General features: G+C 42.7%; 1 protein-coding gene across 1 annotated transcript in view; it reads right to left on the reverse strand.

The window, feature by feature from the left end:
• CLPX (caseinolytic mitochondrial matrix peptidase chaperone subunit X) overlaps window positions 1–4,061 on the reverse strand; it is a 32,561-nt gene extending 28,500 nt beyond the window's left edge. The window contains exon 1 of the mRNA XM_024567520.3: window positions 3,813–4,061. Within this exon, the coding sequence (XP_024423288.2) occupies window positions 3,813–3,891 (79 nt within the window). The 5' untranslated portion in view covers window positions 3,892–4,061. The remainder of the gene's footprint in view (window positions 1–3,812) is intronic.
• Window positions 4,062–16,227: the final 12,166 nt, after the last annotated feature.

Consider the following 16,227-nt stretch of genomic DNA (forward strand, 5'->3'; position numbering starts at 1 on the left):
GAAAAACATGTTTGTGTCATTTAAACTTCTAAATTTAAGAACTTCTTTGCTGGTCCTAATGGTATGGTACTGTAGTGCTGTTTTAACTTTCTATAATCTATGGGCTATACCAACAAGATGCCATAAGTAACCTGTGGCTCTCAAACTTGAGCATGCCTCAGAATCACGGAGAGGGCTTGTTAAGGCACAGATCGCTGGGCCCACCCCTAGAGTCTTCGATTTCTTAGATCTGATTTCTAACAAGTTCCCAGGTGATGCTGATGCTGCTGGTCTGGGGACCACACTTTTTAAACCACTGTACTAAACAATTTAAATAACCAGTCACTCATCACTCAGTAAATCTTTACCGAAATCACTGCAGCAAACTAATCAGGAATTTTTAACTTTCTGTGCCATGAACCCCTTAGGCAGTCTGGTGAAGCTGCCTTGTCAGAATGTTTTTAAATGTAAAGAATAAAATACATAAGAAATCCAATTATACTAGTTATCAAAGTATTTTTAAAATATTCTCTTTTACTAACAAAGTTAAATAAGATCTAACAGCTCTTTTAATAACTACCATGATTTCAAAGGTATGAAAAGTATAAACAATATTTTGAGATACAGGCAACTGTACTGTGACATAAAAACATTTGTGATTTTGACTGGTGACAAATTCATAAATACTGCTACTACTGTGGTTTGTTCTATACGTTCAGAATTGAAGGAAATACTGCTATTTCACATCAAGTTTAGTGAAATAAAGTTCACAGAACCTCTGCATTCTATTCCTATACTCCTTTCAATGAAAAAAACCCTAAAAACCCCAAATGAAAAAACCCTAAAAGCTGAAAAGGGAATTATTTCTCTCAAGTGTATTTCGAAAGACTAGTTGGCAGCAATGACAGGAGACAGTTAAAAGCTAAACTGCTTACAAAACTTCTGTCTTACAGATAAAGCTTTCTGACCTTAAGAGCAACTGTTTTTAAAAAGAAACATTAGAATAAGGTACACTTATTTGGAGGCTATTAAAAATTAGGAGAGTTACTCAACTTTTATATATTTGACTGCCTATATTCAATCTTGAATTAAGCATTCTCCAAAAACATACAAATGATTCAGTTTAAAAGATACACCAATCTTTAATTTATATTTTAGAAACAGAGTGAAAGAACTAATGAAAACTGTTAAATTATTTACAGTGACAATATGTGAGTGTGTAACAATCGATGAAATGGCAAATCAAGGTAAATGCTCGCTTAAACACTTGGCCTCTAACCTCTAACACAAATTGGGGAAAAACTCAAAACTCAAAAATAAAACCAGCAACTTAGTAGATGCTTATTGCTTTTATTAGCCTCAAAATTTCATTTTATGCCCAGGTTATTGTTTCATGAATGTGGAATACTTCTTAATAAAGAAAAATAACATCACTCCTATGATAGCTTTCTTCAAGCTTGAACATGTTTTATGGGTTTTCACTAAGGCTAGTCTGCTGCTCTGAAGATGAATACGACAAGAAAAGAGAAATGCTGATTAAAAAAATAGTTTGCAATAAAGATGCTTTATTATTTCTCTTTGCCTTATTTAAATTGTACTGAATTTAACTGCAGAGAAAGAGAGAACTAAAATTAAAGTCTAGGCACAGCATGTAACTTTCATAAAGATTAGGGACGACTTCACATTGCTACATCCTCATGGGGTGACACCTTAAGAAAGATAAAGACAGAAAGCACCTGATCCCTCAATTCACACAGCCCAATTCAGACCAAATACTGTCATTTGGAATCAAGCACTTCTGCACACACATATTTAGAAAACAAATGTTACATATAGAAAGTACATTTTTAAAATATACATTAATATTGAAAAATACCAGCAACTTGGGCAAAAATTTCTTTTTTAATTTCTATTCTGCTACAGGTTTCATATTCAAAGAAGCTAATGAGGAAAAACACATTAAATTCGGAATACATAGCCCACCAGGAAAAGAAAATAGATCCAGTCTAGTATGACAATTTACCAAGTAATTTTTCAAACTACATACAAAATTTTTAAAGTTTAATATGACAGACCAATGGAAATAAAGTATAACATTATACTTCAGAGGAGCTCTGAAATATCCCCTTTTATTCTGAATTCACTTTACAATTTCTTGTTAGACTATTTTGATCTTCTTTTGTTTTTACTAATGTTGTTAGTAAATTCTTTCATTACTTTTATTATTTTTTTCCATCACCATTTATCCCCCACACACCCTCTTCCACCTCCAGCCATCCCTTCCCCCACAATGTTGAAATTCTTTACGGTGTATGAAAATAATAAACTAGATAAAGTTCAATTCTCATTTTTCTATCTTTTGCCTTTCTTCCTCTTTCCAGGAATCGTAAATAAAAATAATCCTCCTGAGTTTTTTATATCCTTAAAAAAATAGCTCTATATTTTTGTAGACTTTTAGAGTTTCTATTATAGAAAATAAACATTTTATGTAATTAAATCTTGGGAAAAGTCTTAAAACAATGTGAAAACCACTTTGCTGTTTGTCATGTAAAAATATTAAATTTTATAATGATCTTGCACACATACTTTATTCACTCCCAGAAACAATATTATTGTCAACTCTACTAAATTTAAACTTGAAGGTGACGACTTGTTCACCACTCTATCTCCAGCACCAAAACAGAACCTGCCACGCAGTTGGCCCTCAACTAAACATCTGTCACTTTCAAGTGTCTGCAACTCAAATTCCTGGCGTCGGGAGATCTACTTGTCCAGGTTAACAAGGTCTTGGGGCTAAAGTCACTCCTTTACATTTATGTATCATTTTTTTTAAAGTGTTTCTGCCCACATTTTCATTTAATTCCTCCGTGAAACAAACTGTCGGAAAATGTACATTAAACAATAAAAAATTCATAATTAACCTAAAATTAAGGAAAAGGGGCCTTTTTTATTTATCCAAGAGTCAAAACTGACAAACCAAAATAAAACGAATCTGTCTAGAAGACAGTTATAACTGGATCTAGCTTCGCAGCCTAAAAATCAGATTTGGGGAAGAGAAAAAATGGTTTGTTTTCCGGAACCTCCTGGCTGGAGTGCCATTTTCACGGCTCCTGACAAACAGAAAGGACAGGTAAACAAGCGCCACCCTTAAGAAACTATCTGGGACTCTCAAGTTGGAAAAACACCACCTGCGACAACTCAGTACTTAAAACAATTTCTAAGAGAATCTCCCCAATCTCCCTGCTTCGATGCGGGCTGCGGGCTCGGGAAGGTTTCCGGGCGCCGGGAAGTATTCTGAGACCTGTTTGTGTCCCGGCGTCAGCGGCCGCACGACAGCAACGCGGGCGGCCGCGCGCGGCCTGCGTCCGGGACTGGGCTCGGCGCCCCGCGAGGCCCCGACAGTGGCAGCCCCTCACCGGAGCCCTTATCTGAGCTCCCCACAGGCCCCAGGGGAACCCGCTCGCGCTCCGGAAAAGGAAGGGCAGTCTCTGGAGGAGATCTGAGTAGGGCCCGGGGACATTTTTAACGAAAGGAGGAACATTTTGTGCTTTTTCAGAGTTTCTGCGAAGTGGCCACATCCCGGCCCTAAAGTCCGGAGCCCTAAAAGTGCGCAGGCGGGGGAGCACTGGGTTTTACTTCAAAAGTGAGAAACAGCTTTTCAGGACTTGGCAGAGCCCCCGTCCAAGGGGCAAGGGGGGGGGGTGATGCCAGGCGAAGCGCCGCGCATCCCTCACATACTCGTGGCGGGGTAGGCCTCTGGCTCTCCCCGGGGTCCCCACCGCCGGCCGCCACACTCCTGGCCCCGAGGCTCAGGCGAGGTACTACTTCGTTACCTCTCTGCGCGGAGGCGAGCGAAGAAGTGATGAGCCGCGCAGCGACAGCCCCGCAACTACAAGCGCCGCACCCGGACATCTCCGCGGGGCCTAGGCCGGGGCTTCTGCCCCTACTGTCCTCCGAGTCTCAGTGGCCCAACTCCTACTGGCAGGGTGCGCTGCCCAGGGTCCGGACTCGCTCGCCAACCCTAGGCCCAGGGCAGAGTTCACCCGCCTGAGTGCCAGGCCTTCGTGTTCCTAGAGGCCCAGTGCCGTTTCATTACTCTAACTAACCACTCCACTCCCCCTCCTCTCCTCTCCCCCACCCCCAACCCCGCCCTCAACACCCGCCTACTGGGCGCGGGGAGCGTGCGCGCGCATGCGTCCTAGGTCTAGGAGGAGGGGGGCGTCGGCACCTGCTGCGTGTTTGTACGTGAGACACCGACGAGTGGAGAGGAGAAGGGGGCGGAGACCTAGGGGCCAATGAGCACTACGGTGGCTGGCCCCAACGCGGGAACTACATGTCCCGAGATGCAATTCTTCCGGAAGCTCCTTTTCCTAGTGTTGAAAAGTGTAAGATAAGCACAGGGAGGTCCCCGCCGAGAGTTGTAGTCCCAACCGGTCGCAGTAAAGACGTTCTGGTCATTTTCGGTTGGTGTCAGGCAAGATGAAAGTGGAGCCGGCGGCTTAACCGCTCCGCTAGACGCAATTAAATGCATTCCTTCGGGACTCCACATCGTGTGCTCCTCATTTGCCTTAGTTTCGTCAGTTGTAACATGGAAATGGTATTTTTACCTAGTCCCCGTAGCAACAACTGTTGGATGACAGCTGTGTTTTCAAGCCAGTGGCGATAACTTGGCAGCGGTTGCTAGTCCCTGGCTGCTTTACAATCAATCCTTTTTCCGTTCCCTAAACCTTGACCACACCCTGGTAAATCGTTCCTTCATTAACTTTTCCGTTACCCATTGAGTCCTCTGCATGACTGCTTCCTCTCTGGACAGCTAAAGCAGATGCTCCTGTACAAGGTGGAGGATGGTGAAAAATTAGTCAGGACCTTTTCCCATCTGAGTTGGTGCCAGACTGAGTATTGAGTTTTAAAATTCTGATTAAGAAGACCAGAGAAATGACCAGGTGAGCTTGGATGCTTCTAGTTCTGCACTGGGGGGAGGGGGGAGGGAGTTAGGCAAGCTAGAGTCAAGACTAGGTCATCATTAGTCTTTTTTTGTTTTTAAGATTGTATTTATTTTTAGAGAGGGGGCAGGGAAGGAGAGAGGGAGAGAAACATCAATGTGTGGGTGCCTCTCGTACACCCCTCACTGGGGACCTGGCTGGCAACCCAGGCATGTGCCCTGACTGAGAATTGAACCAGCGACCTTTTGGTTCGCGGGCCCATGCTCAATCCACTGAGCTAAACCAGCCAGGGTAGCCTTTGTCAGTCTTGGATCAGAGAAATGTGGCTTCTAATTCCATGGGTCTGGTGATGAGAAGGGGCATTGGCCTTGGTGCAGGCGGTGTGTGTATTTTTTTTTTTTCTCCCTGGGAAAGCTGATTGCTGGTACTTCCTCAGTTTAAAATGGCAGACACCAGAACAGAGCCCATGTCTTCCTCAGCTGCCTCCATTAATAGAACTTTGAGAAATGAGAGGCTCTAAAGCTTTCTCAATACAGTGTTTTCAAATTGTGTTCTTAGAATCTATCAGAAGCCGTAGCTCTGTGGTGGGGGTGAAGGGACTAAGAGGGTGGACCTCCCCTGTCCCCTCCTCCATGCCACTCCAAAATTAAACAGCAGCTCTTCTTTTATGTTTCAGGTATTGGGGTTTTGTTTGAAAATTGAGTTCTTCTGCTTTAAAACAATGTTTCAAAACCATTGATTCCAGGACAAACCTCTCCTTTCAGCAGTGACCTGAGCAGGTGACATGGACCCTAACAGCCAATGTAAATATTCATCCCACCCTACCTTTGATTTCAATTATATGCACATTTCCTTCTTATTATATAAATAAAGAAGTTGTTTGCTGAAATATATAGGTTGCTATAAAGCAAGCTGAATAAAAGCTTGGTGAAGTCAAGGCTCATCTGGGGGCACTCATGGAGCTTTCCCTTCTCTGTCTATTCTGATCTTTTTTTTTTAATCCTCACCCAAGGATATGCTTGCTTTTAGAGATAGAGGAAGGAAGAGAGAGAGACAGAAAAACATCAATTGGTTGCATCCCATATGTGCCCCAACTGGCGATTGAACCTGAAACCTAGGTATGTGCCCTGACTGGGGTTGAAACCCGCAATCTTTCAGAGTATGGATTGATGTTCCAACCAACTACTGGCCAGGGCTATTCTAAAATCTTGACTTCTCATTCATTCAGTCAAAAACTATTTATTGAGCCCCAGTTATATGCTGGGCCCTGAGGAAATAACATTGAGCCAAAATATAATGCCCTCATGAAGCTTCCATCCTAGTGGGGAAATATAAGACAGTAAGTAAAAAAATATGTATATGCCACTGGCATGATGACATAGGAATATCCTTATATTGTTATGTAATGTATCCTTATGTTATTCCCAGGACAACTGAGCATTTCACTTTATTTATGGGCTGATGTTTTCAGTGTTTGGCCTGTATCCCAAATGAACTATGAGCTTTTTGAAAGCAGGTATTTTTATTACATACTTGAACTGAATATTCAGTAGAAATTAAAAAGTACTTCATGAAGTACTTATTTTGCAACAATACTTTTGTTTAGCAGAAGCCTGGGATGATATTTTCAGAAAAATCCTCCGTGTAAAGAACAAATTATAATTGACAAAGAAGTGTGTGTTAATAGACACAAATTCCACAAATGTATACAATAGTTCATCTAACTGACTGAGTGACCCAAAAGGAATCCCCAGAGACTCCTGATTAGCATAGTGTAGACTTTGCCCTAGAAAGTACAAAACAAGGGAAGCTGTACACAACTATTTAACTTTTTCTCAATAATGTGAACAAGGGTCATGTGGGGCTGTGGCATCAGACTGGTGTTGATTGCATCATACAGGCAACATGATTTTGGTCATTTCAATGCATTACCCCAAAACTGTGCTCCGTGGGTCAGAATATCTGGATTATGAGGTTCAGCACCCCGCAGGCATGGGTTGGGCCACCAACTTTGCTCTAGGCTCTTTGTTGATGTAAGTCTTATAGTTGTGTTCAAATTGGGGAACTTGCACCATGGGGATGTACCAAGACTTAACCTTTGGTATTGGAGCACAGACAGGTGTCAAGTTCAAAGAAAGTAACATTTGTATTGGAAAGGGTTCAAACGTAAAGGAGTATGTTCCATTTTACAGTGTACATCTCCTGACCTGAAATTCACACGTTGGGACAGTGTCCTGGCCCCAGGGCATAGCCAGGTAGCAATGAGATGGAGCAGAGCTTGGCCTCTGGGCAGGTGCACCCCAGGACCCTTCTCTCTCACTTGGTGTTTCACGGATACCCTCAGGCCAGGTTCCTCTGTCAAAGAAGTGATGGCAAATACCTGTAGTCACATCTTATCAGCTCTTTGAAACAAAATACTTTCACATCACACCTACTTTCATTTCTGTTCTGACAGGTTAATGGTGCTTAAAATAAGAAAGTCAGTTGTAGTTTTCCAGCTCAAATAGTTTCCAGGACCTGACTCCTTGTCCTGAGTTACTTACCTTTCATGAACAACATAGCTGCAGACGCATAACTTTACATGTCTCCATTTTATGCAAAAGTCTTTTTGTCCTTCTATACTTGATTCTATCTCTCGGGGCTGTGAACATTATGAGTTGCTAAGAAAAAAATATTTTATAGGTTAGAGTCAGGGAGTCATCCAGTTTAGCACTGGATTTTCGGATGAGGAAACAGCATATAAAAAAGCAGGAACTTGACCAAGTTCATATAATGAGTCAGAAATAGAAAGAGAAATAAAGCCCAAGCCTCCTGATTTTAAAACTGTTTCTCAATCTTTTCCTTTTTAGCCTAAGACTCTTTCTGATGAACATAAAAATCTTACCTTCCCCACCAGAGATTCTGGTACAGCCTCCCAAAGAGCCATCGTTCTGTTGGGAATCACTATCTTCTGAATAAAGGCATTTCTTTTTCACCGCTGAACACTGATCCTTCAGATAAGCGGATATTGATTCTGCATACACAGGAACTCCACACTTACATTTTAAAAGATAAGGACTAAAAAAGGGCTTATATCTACAAATAGTATGAGACTCAAAATAATACAACACTGTATAGGACTATATAGAGTACTTTTACTCTATTCTCATCTGATTCTCACAGCAAATGTTTTGTATTATCTGCATTCCAGTTTTGCAGCTGAGAAAACAAGACATGGGGTTTAAGTGACTTTTCCAAGGTCATGTCAGAACCAGGGCTCATACCCTAATCACTACTGTTTTCATTACTTCCCTATGTCCTCCTCCAAAAGCTGGTAGGATGTTCAAGGATATGTAGAATCTTCCTACCCATAAATATCTCACATCAAGGGCTAAAAAGCTGCCATTCCACTAAGGCAGTGACCCCCCCCCCTTCCCCACCCCCCATCCTTCCTTAAGAATGACCTCAGTTTGTTAAAATAACAAGGTCCGTCCAAAAGGTATCCAGCCATGTAATATGAAAAATAGAGACATTTATTGAAGAAGATGCAATGTACAAGAAACACTGTACATAGAACAATGACAACTCAGTCCCCTTCAAAGTAGGCACCTTGGGACCTCACACAGTTCTCCCGATTGCCATCAACTGCCCCATCATATATTCCTGAACCTCTCTGACAATCTGAAATCTCTTCCCTTTCAAAGGTGATTTCAGGTTTGGGAAAAGTCAAGTCACATGGAACCAAATCTGGGCTGTAGGGGGGCTGAGTCACCTGGATGATTCGATGTTTTGTCAGAAACTGCAGTAGACATGGTGAGTGAGTGGGTGTTGTGCTGAAGCTGCCAATCACCAGGTGCCCATAGCTGCAGCCTCTGAATCATCCAAGTAGTTCCCATGGAGGAATGTCCAAACTTAACACAAAATCTGATGCAGATTCGTTGCTCTACTCACTCAACCATTTTGAATGCGACAGCCACACAGTACACATGCTCACTCAAAGTGGTATCTACCACCCTCGCTGGCTAGTACAGTGATGTCATTGTTCACACATGCGCATTCCAGTCCACTCTCCTTGGCTGCCAGGCTACATGGATGTGATGCAAACCATTCTCATTTTATTAACAATGGCTGGACTTTGCCAGGCAGACCTTGTCATATACATAGGCCGCTCCACTAAAGGTTCTGATAAAATAGTCTGGAGCGGGCTCAGGAATCTGTTTTTTACTAGTAGAATACTAGAATCAGGAGGTGCTAAGGTGTATTTGCAGAAATGAATAACATGAATTTCCACTTTGGTAGTAGAGTATTTCTAAAAGTCTCTTTTTTAGGTTTCTTCTAGTTGCCACCACTTTCTCCCTCAGGTAGTCACAGCTCAGCCTTGGTATTGTAGGGAGACCAAGGGGTCTACTGCAGGACACTCATCATCCTCCTGGGCCTGTCCTTGGGGGCTGGTGGTGACTTCAGATAGCACAAGACCCCCCTTGTCCTCAATCAGAGGACAGTTCTGCATCCTGATGATCAGGGAGATGGCCAGCAGATGGCATTAACTCACCGTGGCTTCCCTGTGAATGGAGGGGTGGGGAGGGGAAGTGTTCTCGAAGCTAATATTTGGAAACTTCCGTGTATCGAATCTTGAAGTCAGGGCTAGGAAATGCTTGTTTCTAAAGGGCAGTGGTAGCATGACTGGTGTGTGGATCCCAGCTGGGTCACTCACCAGCTGCGTGACTTCTGGCAAATCAGTTCATAAGCCTGTTTTTTCAACTATAAATTGGGTGTTCTCCTAGGGTTAATGTGAAGAATAAGTAATTATTTGATCCATAGTACATAGTGCTTCATAAATAATAAAGAGCTTTTTCTACTGTGAAATGTGTAATTTTTGGATTTCCTTTTAGGCCTATAAAACTTTTATTTTTAGTTGTGATTCTTAGCCAGCTTGTTGATAACTTCACCCTACTCATTGTACCTTAGCATTGTAAGGACCTTCCTTGATTTCTAATGAAAAACTGAAAAAGAGATGAAAGAGAGAGGACATGGAACCTTGGTTTATGTCTTTTTCAATTTGCAATTAGCTTGCCTTAGCTGTAATATTAAATAACAAAAGTGATATTCACTTCAGTAACAACTGTAATAATTTGTTCCTAGCAAGCAATATTTACTCTCACACGTGCACCCACTGGGCTGTGTGTGTAAAGTAGTACCCCTTTGTAAATTAGGCAATAATTAGGAAGTGAGGAGAAAAGGGTTGAGTCACCAAAATGGATGTTGCAAAGTTGGCACATCAAAGTTCATGTTGCTCATACCCAGGCCTTCAGAATCTCACGGAGTCTATTTACCCATTTTTAACATTGTTTTGGTCATGTAGATCCCCACCCTACAAGTGAGTAAATTAGAAATGAGAGAAATGCTAGAACCACAGCCAAAGTTGTCTGAGAGCCTGACGATGAAAGGGGGAAACAGGAAAAGGGATGTAAGAACTCAGCAAGAAGAGTGTCTAAAGTCCTTGGGATTGGTCAAATTGTTTATATGTTGCTTCAGCCCCGGTTGCCATTTGACTGTACCACCATAATAATTGGTATTCCTAATACATCCAGGAAAAATTGAATTATGTTACTTGTGTTTTATAAAAGATAGACTAGATACTTCATGATAAAGATTTCTATCCGAAACAGATCAAAATAAAAGTTAAAACGTTTTAGAGCTTAAATATAGGGAATAAAATTGCATTTTCTGGAAAACTACTTCTGTAGAACAACTCAGTTTCTTCTACTACAAATAATGAAGCATTGCCTTATTAAATTTACATGAATGTTCAGTCTTTTCCATTTCCAGCAGCATGGTACACAGTAATAACTGCGAGGTTATATAGAGAGAGGTTACTGTATGCCAGTACCTAACATATACTGCGTTCATATGTATGTTTAACTGATCCTCATAGCAGTCCCACGAGGTACATATTATTCTCTCAAGTTTAGTCAAGGAAACTAAAGTGCACAGAGGTAAATAACTTGCCCAAGATTGCATGGCCAATAAGTAAAAGAGCAAATATTTAGACTCAGGGAGTTGTTCTAGAGTCATGCATTTAACCACTGCACTATACTCTGCAGAACTCAGTATTAGGTCCTCTTGCATGACATACAGTTTTTATTGCATTGTTGGACTCATGAGAAGAAAATTCTTCAAGAACAAGCATGCAAACTCTTACATTACTACATAGAATGAAAATGTATAATAGAAATGTTTTAAAGAATCAAAAATTAACCCAGGAATTGTTTTGAAAATGAGCAAGCAATGAGAGGCTATCAAATATGACCAGGTGGTTTTTGTCACTGTTGTTCTTTCTCAGGCACATAATTTAACTCAGATGCACCAAAGGTCTAAATGTAAATGCTAAAACTATAAAGCTCTTAGAAGATAATGCAGGCAATGTTTCCTTAGGTAAGATACCAAAAGCATAAGCAGCCAAAAATAAATGAATACATAATTTAGACTTCATCAAAATAAAAAATTTTGTGTGTTATAGCAGACTGTGTTAAGTTAAGACAATGGAAAAGGATTTGAATAGACATTTCTCCAAAAAAGATATGCAAATGATATGAATAAGTATATGAAAAGATGCTCAACATTATTAGCCATAAGTGAAATGCAAATCAAAACCACGAGATACCACTTTACATTCACTCAACAGCTGTAATGGAAAAGAGTAGAAATGTCCCTGTCTGGTGTGGCTCAGTGGATTGAGTGCCACCTGCGAGCCAAAGGATTGCTGGTTTGATTCCCATTCAGGGTACATGCCTGGGTTGCAGGCTGGTCCTCAGTTGGGGTGTGTAAGAGGCAACTGTTTCTCTCACACAAAGATGTTTTTCTCCCTGTCTTCTCCCTCCCTTCCCCCTTTCTAAAAATGAAATCTTAATAAAATAGCAGAAATGCCAAGTTCTGGCAAGGACATGGAGAAATTAGAACCCTCATACAGTGCTGATGGGAATGTAAAATGGGGCAGCTGCTGTGGAAAACTATTTGGTAGTTTTTCAGGGTTACTACATGATTTCACTTATATGTGGAATCTAATGAACAAAATAAACTAACAAAACAAAGACGTAAAGTTGAAGGTAAAAAGATTTTCAAAGGTGTACTGAGCAAATACTAACCAAAAGACTGTTGGGAAATATATTATTATACAAAATAGGCTTTAACACAGAAAAAAATTATGGGAAAAATTACATAATTATACAGGGTGGGGCAAAAGTAGGTTTACAGTTATGAGTATGCAAAACAGTTTATTGTTGTTGGCAACCGCCCTGCCTGGTTTCAGAAGCTGTAACCCCCCACGGCTAAGGCTGAGTAAAAATACCTTGGGACCATAAACCATTAAGGAGACAAAGCTTATCTTCCTTGTAGGGGCACCACCTCTGCCCCCTTTCACCTCACCCTGCTTGGCCCCGGGTGGATAGCTGGTTAGCCAAGGATGGGTAAGATTCCTCAAAGGAAGGACGACCTAAGACAGGCATGGTCTCAAAGGGGCCCTCAGGGAAGGACTTGGGGGGCTATAGAAAAAGGGGATGATGGACCCTCACCCCTTGGCTTTGACATAGCCTGAGTCCTCATTCTGTCTGCAAGAAGTCTCCTCATCTCTTGGCTGCCTTACTTCCCTTCCCTGACTTAAGACACAATCCCTGTGCCTGAAACAATGCCAGAGGTGGGTGCGGCCCTGTGCTGGAAAGGGTGGGTTCCCCAGGGCAATCGTAAGAAAGAATGCATGAAACCTACTTTGCTAATACCCTCAATTTAAATGATAAGGGTCCAAGCATTAAATGAGTTTGTTCCCCAAAGTTTTATGGCCCTTTAGCTATCTGACCCTGACTCAAAATAAACCTTCAGAGATCTTTGAATGTTATCTATTGTTTGGTCATTACTGCCTGACAATGACTGATGAGCTTTACCTATAGGCCCTGTATTCCTATGCAAATTAAACCCAATAAAAGCCCACTGAGGAAAAGGCTCCTGGCCCTTCTCCTTTGAAAGATTGGCTACCTTTCCTCCCCAAGCAGATCATGTCTTGGTAGTCTTGTTTTCATCTGTGGCAGCTGGGGGAGCCCTGCAGCTGGAGCTCCCCCCCATATTCTTTTATTATTTATTAATTATTGCATTATTTTCCATACAAACCATTGTAAACCTATTTTTGCCCCAGCCTGTATAACAAGATTCCACTCACAAGAAGGCACGAAAATTCAATACATAATAGGCATCCATTAACCTCAAAATATATAAAGCCAAATTGAGGAATCACAGGGAGAAATTGACAAGTGCATCTATCATCTAGTGGACAATTTCAACACACTCCTTATTTACTGAACTGAATAATTAACAAGTTTGAGTTAATGGTTAATATAGAAACCTGCACCGAATGATTAGGGAACACTTTTTTTTTTTCTTAATCTTACAAGGAAACTACAAAAACCAAGTACTAAGTCATGAAGTGAGACTTCAGATTTCCGAGAATAGGTACCCCACAGGTCTCATTTGATGTATTTGAAATCCCCTGATGTTTGGAAATGAAAAACCCTAAACTCCCAGTAAGGACAATGATCTGCTCACTGTCTCCTGAAGTAGTCACCATTTGGGGTGTCTCCCCAAATCACTAGGATTCCCTTTCTCTAAGAACTGCCCCACTTCCCCAGCAACCATGGCTATTAGGATTCCGTTATGCCCCACCCTTGACTATTGCCACAGCAGAACAGACTAGAGGTGGAGACCCAGTTCAAACTGAGCCAATCAGATGGTCTCTCCAGGGAATCTGGTCTTAGGACGGGGCTCCTTGGTTTAAGGAAATAGCCACCTCTTCTATGAACCTAGGGGAGTAGAGAAAGCTGATCCACAAAGAAAAATTAAGGGTTCGTGCAGAGAGAAGAGACTGACCAGAGAGAGAGAGAGACCTAGAAAGAGAAACGAGTCAGAGAGTCAATCTGAGGAATAGAGCAGGTGGAGCATGACTGAGTTAGAGACTGAGAGAGAGCAAAAACCGATGAGTGTGAGAGAATAAGAGAATCAGAACCAGAGAGAGTGATGGCCTGGATTCTAATGGCTTTGCAGTTCCTGGTTCAAGTCTTTCCTGAAGTCTGCTGGCACCATGGTGTAAACAAAAGCCTTCCAGTGTGCAGTCCCACCTCCACTCCTTGGCTCCAGCCAATCCCTGTGCTGGAAACTCCACCTATCCCTGCACTGCCTCCAACTTGGCTTGTCTGTTTTCTCAATCTTTCAAGACTGTTCTTGTCCTGACATCTCACTGACATTTTCCTCTATCATCTTCTTTGCTAGAGCTCTCCAAACTACAGAGAGCATTCTGCCTGGAAAGCTGCCTTGGTTGGAAGCAGAAGCAGCCTGAGTGGCTCTTCTATCTTTCTGCCCGTGCCCTTCCTCCCTGTCCTCTGGTGTCCTTCCTCAGACAGTTAACTCTCAGTAACAGGGTGGTCAGCCAGTATGCAGCAGGCTGAGACCAAAACCCCAGGGCTTTTCTGAAATGAACGTTTTGTCCATCCAGCATGCAGTCTCCACAGGGGAAGGGAACACCCGGTGAATCATCTGTGGTTTGGTGAAGCAAAGGCATCCTTGGAACTGTGCTCTTAGCCCCACTGAAAGCCATGGAAAGGACTTGAGAGATGGTTCAGATTCTAATCTAGACCAACTCCCTCATTAAAAAAAAACCTATGTATCTATCGAGATATAATTGACATATAACATTATATTAGTTTTAGGTGTACAACCAACTCCTTAATTTATAAGTGAGGAAAATGAGGTCCAGGGAAACTGACATGACCAAAGTCACACAGCTAACAGGTAGCAAGCCCATCTGTCTGGAAGAAAGATGCTTAGAAATTAGACGTCATGAGCTCAACAGTGTATCCTTGTCTGAAAGGGAGGTACCTGCCATTCCCTCTCATCCTGCAAGCTGTTTCTGCCTGTGCTCCTTGCTCCTGACAGCCATGCCTTCAGCTCCTAGCTATTATTCAAACCACAAATTAGATGTCACCTCCTCCAAGAAGCCTCCTCTGACTACCACCCCAAATGGTGGTTGCCACTATGTATGGTATATTCTATATACTGATAAAGTCCAGTCTACTTGCACACATGGCTTGGCATAGAATAAACACTCAATAAATGTTTGATGAGTGAAATAAAAAGTCAGGTACCAGCTGCCACCGGCTTGGAGTCCATTTATTCAGACCCTCAATGGAGAACAGAAAGGGAAGGGCATGGGGTGAGAGCCCAGCCAGCTCACCTTTCCCAGCGCCCCACTTGGTGAGTGGGAAGGAACCGGAGTGGTCAGGCTGAAGCAACACACACTCGCTCCTGGAGCAGTAAGGCATCTGGGCTGCAGATAGCCAAACAATGACCCCTCAGCAGGGGCAGTCAAGCCCCACCTCAAAGCAGTCAGTGAGAGCTGCTCCCCAGAAAGTGTAGGGTGGAAGCGAGTCAAGAAGCAATCACAAGGCCACTAGACCCCAGCCCTACGTGTGCTCACTTTCCTGGAGGTCATGGGGAAGGGGTGCTCAGCCAGAGAAATTTATAATTAATTATGAACCAAACTCCTGGGAGCTGGGCCAATGCTGAGCCAAGAGCACAAATCTGGTGCAGGCCAGAGGTGGCCAAAGGAGCTGCACTAGGCCAGCCAAGGGATCAAGGAAAGCTTTTTGTCCTGATTATAAATTATATCCTCTCCCAATCCCATGGCCTGGCTCCTGACAGATCCTGGAGGGGTTGGGAGAGGGTCAGGCAGTGCGGCTCTCTCAATCCCACACTCCCACCGCTTGACTGTTGATGCCGCCAAGATCACTCTGGCACCACCCACCAGCCTCTGATTATCAGGGGCTGTTGCACATGATAGAGATCTGGTGTCTGGAGAAGCAGGGTGTCTTAGAACAGGTTGGGAGAAAAAAAAAACCCATCATTTCTGAGTGAGGTCAGCCAGCCAGCTGGAGAAGGCAGCAGGCTGTGGGGGGTTGCCAAAGGACCACTTGGCTAGCTTACCAGACCTTGGGCCAAGCCATTGTATAAGCTCCCCAGTATTGGAAAAAAGGAAAGAAAGAAAAATTGGGACATGTGTTTAGCTTTACTCAGGAGCCCAGAACATGCTCACAACTCCAGGAATCTCTGCTGTTCTCTGCAAGTGGAAAATATGATCCATGAGAACAAACTCGACTGTGGAGTGTGTGTCTAATTCCCCAGCCCCATCACTTACAGCAGGCAGCAGCTCACGCCACCCTGTGATCGTTTTCCAGAGTCCCCCATGTCTCCCTGAGCAGCTGGCTCACTTCAATGGTTAAAAGACAGA

Source organism: Desmodus rotundus, chromosome 7 (assembly GCF_022682495.2).
Source record: "Desmodus rotundus isolate HL8 chromosome 7, HLdesRot8A.1, whole genome shotgun sequence".
Taxonomy (NCBI): Eukaryota; Metazoa; Chordata; class Mammalia; order Chiroptera; family Phyllostomidae; genus Desmodus; species Desmodus rotundus.